This window comes from Lepisma saccharinum, chromosome 16 (genome assembly GCF_977018435.1).
Source record: "Lepisma saccharinum chromosome 16, izLepSacc3.1, whole genome shotgun sequence".
NCBI classification, from domain to species: Eukaryota; Metazoa; Arthropoda; class Insecta; order Zygentoma; family Lepismatidae; genus Lepisma; species Lepisma saccharinum.
In genome coordinates this window covers 60851256-60859249 of record NC_139244.1, presented here as the reverse complement: position 1 = coordinate 60859249, position 7994 = coordinate 60851256, and the positions used below count along the sequence as shown (strand labels likewise).

General features: G+C 37.7%; 1 protein-coding gene across 2 annotated transcripts in view; it reads right to left on the bottom strand.

Annotated features, from left to right (window-relative positions):
* Positions 1-7401: 7401 nt before the first annotated feature.
* Positions 7402-7994, bottom strand: part of LOC146000113 (uncharacterized) — a 35612-nt gene continuing 35019 nt past the window's right edge. For both annotated transcript variants that reach the window (XM_083137461.1, XM_083137460.1), the window contains exon 6: positions 7402-7597. In XM_083137461.1, coding sequence (XP_082993587.1) covers positions 7516-7597 — 82 coding nt within the window. In that variant the 3' untranslated portion in view covers positions 7402-7515. The remainder of the gene's footprint in view (positions 7598-7994) is intronic.

Here is a 7994-nt window from a genome sequence, read left to right as displayed (position 1 = left end):
CGACACAAACGAACCCCTTCTGTATAGGTAAGTATTCACAGCATATGCACCAGCAACAGACCAAGGCGGCACACGGCATGATGTTAAGAAAACAACCGAGTTTCAGCTACACATGCAGCTTTTCGTATTGCTTTGGTATGGAAGGTACAATTACTGAAGTTTCGTTTCCAAGAACCGGTTGCTTTGGTCTGCAAGCTCTCTTAACGTGAGTGTTCAGAGCAAAGTGACAAGAGACATGGTAGTTTCACACTGAAGCAACAAGCGACACGGGCCTCTTCAGTTCATAAGCAACTTTAACCACACATGCACAAACAACAGTCCGAGAGAACACTACACACACACCATAATCATAAAATGGCCTAATCCGTACAACAAGCAAGCATCAATCGACACGAGCAGTTTGTTGAGTCTCATCGGTTCAAAAGATTTCATGTAAGGGAGATTTGACATGGAAGTGACAAGCAACAAGTGACACATGCTGCTTGGGAACGAGCCCATCAACAGCAACATTGCATACTGTAACGGCACAAGATGCTGCACAACTCTGCATTCAATTGGTGGAATACCCAAGCGATACGGGTGTATCGCACCGAAGCGACAAGCAACCCAATTTTATTTAGTCTATAAGCGGGCATTCCCTGTGCATGCGCTACCAATAGACAGAAGCGACACGATACACTATTGCTATTAGAAAATGGTCAAGTCTGAGCAACACGCGACACGTGCTGCTCGTCGTGTAGCTTCGCTATGGAAGGTTGCATTTATTACTGAGTGTTCATTTCCAAGCCGCTTGTTGCCTGTCTCATGATTCTTCTCACTCCTTTGACTTCAGGAAAGATATGTTGTTTACGTCAATGCACAGTATCTAAAACCCAAATCACACTGAACTGGATTTCCAGTAGGAATGCCCTAGTTGGTGCTGGACTGGCTACCAATTTGCTTGTTTTCGCATCACAAGATACTTGTTAGTTGTTTTGTTACCATACTTGTCGATAGACTTTTGTTCCCATAATTCATTGCGCAGAGCAATTTGAAGAATACTGCTTTGTGCTTTTATTAAAAATGAACAAAAGAAAAGTATGGACAAGAAATTGGCTCAAAAAAAATATGGTAATCAATGCGTACCGAACAAGCTTTTTGATGAACATGTCATGTACATCCCTTTGCATAAATACCTAAGTATTAATGAATGTACTGCACGTTATCTCTTTACTTTTTGGTTATCAAGAAACGGAGTAGCCAGCACTCGAAAACCAGACAAAAACCCCCCTTTGTCTTTTTTGCTTTGCTAAAATTTTGCTAGTTGGAGGGAAAACCATCTTTCCTCATGAGTGCTGATATTAACCGAGAGTGGTTCGAAATGATTTCTCCATTTCTGTTCCAAAATTCTTTGAATGCCCATATCACCCCTCACATGTTATATGTAGTGGGTGATCATAAATCATAAGTAACACATCTTGGAGATGTTTCATCACTCAACCTAGATTTATGAATTTTGCAGAAGAACGCATGCTGAATATTTTCCTTTCAGCAATTGGCATCGATATCCATACACAGCACTTGAAGTGGAAAATGTTAGCTTAGCTAGAGGGGCGTAAGGTCTAGCCTTGATGTTAGTTGGGGGAATGCTCTTATGGTTTAACATGGTGACCATGATACAGCTGGGGGGGGGGGGATGCTTTGCGAAAATTTTGCTAGCAGGGGGGATACAAACATCCTTCATTTCGAGAGCTGTCTGTAACTGTTAATATGTGTGAAGTAAAATAGAAACAGTTGTGTTGCCACATATTTGAAAAGTTACATTTCCTTATTTATTTGCAATTTTTTAATACAAGAGGGCATGGTTGGGTTCAATTTAGCTGATTTAGGTCAACCTCGATTGCAGAGTGGCTAGCACAGCATGCTACGAAGCCGGGAGTCACAGGTTTTAATCTCTTGTCTGGTATGGGCATTCCTTGCGAGTGTCCCTCCATCAATTTCATATCATCACTCATCCTCATCTTCACAATTAGCCAAAAGTGGCAAAAATGCAAGACAAAAAAAAATCAAATAGCTGATTAAGATACTCATTTATTTCCGAAGAAAGATAAATCAGCAACATATGCTATATTTTCCAAAATAATTTCCCTCTTTTATTTATTCTTCAATTGTCATCTAATGTAGTATTATACATCTGCGATATTTCATTTTCTGTGTGTTATTTATGAAGCCTATTTCCAAATTATGATTTTTCAGTTGTTAAAAAGTTTCATTAATGTGTTTTCATTCTTGCTGTTTAAATGATATATTCAGCATGAGAGATACATTATTTTAATCTAGACCATTATTTCCTCTTAGTATCGTCTGTTTCAATACATACTCTATCACTGTATTAAACAATGTTGCAGATCAAGAATCACCTTGTTTGACTCGACCCCAATTTAAACTCTTCACTAAGATCAGTGTTTAATACTTGCTTTATTGTTGTTTAAGATTAACGTAATTAGTCTTATTAAATTAGTTGGTATTTCATGTAATTTTCAAGTATCTATTACTTTGCTCCTGTACACTGAATCAAAAATTATGAGTAAAATCTACATGCAAGTTGTACAGTTCAATACACAGAATGTCAGAGAAAGAACTGTGTGTTTTATTTCAAATTATATTGTTACATTTAATTCTGAAACATAAGAGTATGTAATGTATGTTATGTATGAGGGACATTAATAAAGTAATAATTATTGCCAAGAAAGAATACAGTAACACACATGTATTTTTGTGAATGAATCAGTCTTTCTTCACATAAACTCCACACAGATGACACACTTCTCCAATTGATGTACCAAATTGTGGACGCTGTTGTTGTTGAAGTCCTGTGTCTGGCTGTCTGTCATTCACCACAGATATGACATCATCATCGTGATCAAAATGCCTCCCATGCAGGGGCTTCTTTATTTCTGGAAAGAGTAGGATGTTGCTGGGTATGAGGATCGGGGAATACAGAGGGTGAGGGAGAATTTTGAAACCCAAAGAGACTGCATGAGTCACAGTCTCCTGAACAGAATTGGAGGGGCTTTGTCTGGAGAAGCTGCACTACTTTCATTAGCATTATGTTATGTATTATGTCAAATACTCACCTCTAACTAATGTTCACCTCCCTTACGATGGCTGCAATGGTGTGCGAGCATAACAGACTCCACTTTCTTAAAAATTTTGGGTTCCTTCAAGAGAGGTCACCCACTGCATTCATCTTGCAGAATTACTATTGTTGAGGTTATTATTAGCACAGGTGTCACGTGACTGGATTTTTCATGATACTCAGTGTCTTTTACATAACACCACAAGGAAACAATCTATTGGCATCAAATTGAGACTTCGCAATGGCCAAGGAATGGAATGGGATTTGCTTTGGTTATCCAAATTCCTTGGAATCGGTTGCACAGCTTTTATGAACACCTTAGCTGCAATCTGGTGAGGAATATGCAAAGTAAAACTGGCTTGTTTTTGCTTCAAGATTATGCTCAAAACATCATTGTGTGGTGCCAGTGGCGGCAATTAGGGGGGCAGTTGCCCCCGAACTTTTCACAACTTTTGCTCCCACACTATGCTAAACCATATCTGCTGAGGGAAAGTCCCCTAGTTTGCCCCCTAGTTTTGGCACTTTGACCCCCCAGTCTTGGAACACAATCACCACCACTGTGTGGTGCAAGAAAAATAATATACTCGTGTTTGAAACTCTGGATTTTTTTTTGACGATGTATATTCATAAGTTTTCTCAAAGATTTGCCTTACTATAAATATACTAATGTCCAAAATTAAAGCAACAAACGGAAATTCTTTCCCGTGTGTCCATTTGACCACATAATACAATCAGGTGATAGTAATATTTATGATGTCATAGACAACTGGTTTAAGATAGAAAATAAACTAATCTTAATGTGCCAGGATTCAGGGCTGCCCATCCCCCTCAAGGCGAATGGCGCTTCCCCCCCAAAATCATGTCATGCTCTTCCCCCAAATCATATCATTCCCGCCCTTAAACCATATCGTAATCCCCACAAAATATTTAATTACGACAGCGTGTCCACCGAAAGTAACTTTTCCTTAGCTTTACTGAACATTATAATTGATCTGCCCCTCCTCCCTAAACAGGGGGCCCATCACTCAAGACTCAAGACCATCACTTAAGGATCCCACTTTAAACTGTAGGTTCAGTCCCAATTAGCCTTAGAGTGCATAAAGTGGACTTAAAAAAACAAATCAATTAATCGAGAATATTGCTTGTTTTGTAATGCAGCTTTAGTATAAAAACTTCGTATTCATCTCATTAAAGCACCAAACACACACCGTAGCAACAAATGATTGCGAGCGAAGCGAGCAAGAAAAGTTTTACATCCATTTTTTGGCAGGTTTTGAAGAATATTAATTTAATGGGGTGTCAATACTTTCTTAAGATCTCGAGATATTTAGTCTTTTGCTTTGGCACATTCCGGGTCGAAAACGTGTGGATGCCTTATCGCTAAATACAGTCTCCAAACTGTAATGTTCGAACTCTCTCTCCACTACAGAAATCCCTTGACAATCTAAGATTTAACACTTTATCAAGAGCTTTCTATCTCCCCCTTTAAATTTCATGCTCAATACTACCACCAAAATTTCCATGCCAATTTTAGACTTACTGTTAATATTAAAGAGTAGATATTGCCTCCTCCAAAAAATTAATTCTCAGTCTCCACACCACAATTTCCGCAACAGTCTAAGACAATAGTAATACACAATAATTGGATATCCCTTCAATTTAATGCTCAATCCCCCTCCAACTAATGCTCGCCATAATCTAAGACCTAGAGTTGGATACTGTCCCCCCCCCCCAAAGTTTAATTCAGAATCCCCCTCAGAAACCACGTGTCAATTAAGGCCTAATATATAGGTGTTCGATACCCCCACCCCCTTTCGATAATGCCCTAAACCCTTTCATTTCTTCATCTAGTGGATTAAATATGGTGCATTTAAGGTGCAAAAATTTTTACATATAGGATTTATCAACAAAAAAATCACGATAGCAACAGGTTAAACTTGGCAAATTTATCAACAAAAAAAATCACACGAGGAAAGGATTTCTGTTCGTTGCTTTAATTTTGGACATTAGTGTATATTATCTGTAGTTGACATACTGGCTTGGATCCAATTTGATATTCACCAAAATTGCATTAAGTGATCTCCATCAGCTTTTATTAAGTATTATAGCCAGTATTTTATATTTATGTGAGCAAAATTCAGTGCAAGGCAACAGTTCTACTCCTGATCTCCCTACCCTGCTACAGTGTTGCATACTGTAAGGCCCTGTCACTGGAAGTAAAAAAACAACATACACGGCTTTATTTGTTACCCAAAAAAAAGAAAAGCAAAATCTACTTACACTACCATGGCAGAATACCAACTTCATGGTTGAGTGGTTAGTAGAGCACTCTACAATGTTAAGAGTTCCAGGTTCGAATCTCAGCCTGAAAACGGATATTCTTTGTGAGTATCCCTTCATCAATTTCATCATATCATCCATCACTCATCCTCATCATTGCAATTAGCCAAAAGTGGCAGAAAAGTGATGCTAAATAACAAAAATAAAATGTGTCCATGAACGAGTAAGATAAATAAACTACTCTTGAGGCCAGTCACAGTCGGGAAGGTAAAAGCGATTTCTCTGCCACTTGCAGCTGGCCAGTTATGTGTAAAAGTTACCAGGCGAAATACGGAAAAACAACAAGGTGGTGTCTATGCTTGCATAGACAAGGGGCAAACATGAACAGAAAATATAATTTTTCTTGGATGGAGAACCAGCGAAGTCAAAAAAGGGAGCATGCAAACATTCTAAGTAAGGTGGAACCATGGATTCAGATTTTGAAAATGCTAAATTTTTCCACAAAGCATGTAGAAAGCAACAAGTACATTAACAGTTCTACAAAAACTTTGGGAAAATTTATACCTCTCCTCAGTGCATGCTACTGCTGAGATGTGATATAATCCTATTATACTGGAACCATCAGCAAATAAACCTGCACAGGCCCACAACTCCTGTGCACTGCACTCCCACGAGAGGAGGGCAGAGTGGAGCATGCTTCCTTATGGCCCAAGCTGAACAGATCGAGGGGAAGGTGCGGGAAGGATTTTAGCCAAAGGTTTTCTTGTTTGTGGTAGCTCTATAGAAAATTCTTTCAAACATGTCACAAAAAAATAATTCACTCAATCACTACGCACATGACCTACTTTTTTAAAAAAAATCACACTAAGGAAGGGCATTCTCAGAGAGAAGTCCTAGACTTTGTCACTTTTGTTATATTTAGCTGCAGTCATAAACCATCAAGTCTCCCAAACTTAAAATCTAAAATTTCTCCTTACCATGATCAGTAATCTACTCTGTTTGAAGAGGTGAAGGACTTCATTCACTACTTATCTACAAGTGTTCATTGGAACAGTGATGTCCTTGTCCTAGAGAGAATATTTCCTTGTCATATGCAATCCTTTTTCCCTTTCCTATAATAGTTTGCTCCAAAATTACCTGATCCTGTGAAAATTCCTGGGAACAATGAGTTTGCAACACTGATCAAGATTTTTCTGTTGAAGACACTGGTTCCATTCAATGCATTTGCCCCTCCCATGCACTGAAGCAAGGTTGCCAAATCCTAAGAATTCAGGTTGCCAACTGTTGAGGCACCACCATAATCTTATCAAAACAAACAATTTTATGCACATTTTCTGATCAATTTTTCTTCTGTATTTTGGTCTCTAAGCCCGGGCCAGATAATCTAGAATATATGCCCCAGGTATAGATTATATATATATGAGCAATGTGGAAGGAGGATAGGACAGACAAGCAGATGCAAAAATTGGATCTGGTAGGGAAGGGTAAAAGTACCAGATAGAACATGTTTTGAGAGAGAAATAAGAAATACTGAGAATGGTAATTGATGTATTTGTGAAGTAAAAACAAAGAGAAAGTTAAGAAACCATTTTTGGGTGATATGATGGAAAGAGAAATTGAATACTGAAGATGAAAGCTGCAAATAGAAGTTGAAGACTACAGCAATGTGGTTATGTGTAAAATACAAGATGCTAAACATGATAACATGTATCATCAAGTTAATTACAACATGCAAGGTGAAACAACAATGAACAAAAGGGAAGGAAATAGAAGGTGCCAGTGTGTTTGAGGTCACATCATAGATTTTGTCTGGAGAAACAAGAGAAAACCAAAACTTGCAAGTATGAAAAGCTATGGGCTTTGAACTTGCAACGAACTGATTACGTGCCTCACTTGACTTCTTACTTTTGACACAAATTTTGAACAGGAAGAAAATATTGACATTTTTCTACTCTTACAAAATCATGAAATAAAATTAATAAAAATACTAATTGCATCTTTATTCACAAGCAGATATTAATTCATATTACTCGATTGATTCACAACCTTTGATTTTACAAATGTACGTTGCAAAATTCTTGTTTGTCAGATAAAATAAAACAATTTACAGACATTCCTCAAAATTCTTGTTCCTGGGCATTTTCATCCTGTGCTGCAAAAGCTTTTGCTTCATTCAGATGTTTATAAAAACATTCTTTCCTGAAAAAGAAGCAGAACTATGTTACTGATGACTCATTACCTAGATATATTTTCTTATAGTTTTAACTTCTGTAATAAATTTCATTCATTACTATTAATATGAACAAACACACATTTTTTCGTTATACTGAAGGTGATGTTTCACAAACTCATCATACCATCAGACCAAATGGGGTTGAGAGTACATATTGTATTAAATAAAGTATATAATATGGCTAATTGTCCATTTGTTTTGTTTGAGTTGGTTTTTAACTTAGAAGTACAGGAGCTGAAGCTGCAACAGGTCCAAATTTGACCTAGCCGAATCCTGTAATTCTAGCTCAAAAACATAGCTATTTCTCCCTGCGGGGTGCAATTTTCCTGTGAAATCGACCCTTTTTCCTGCTAATCGGCACAA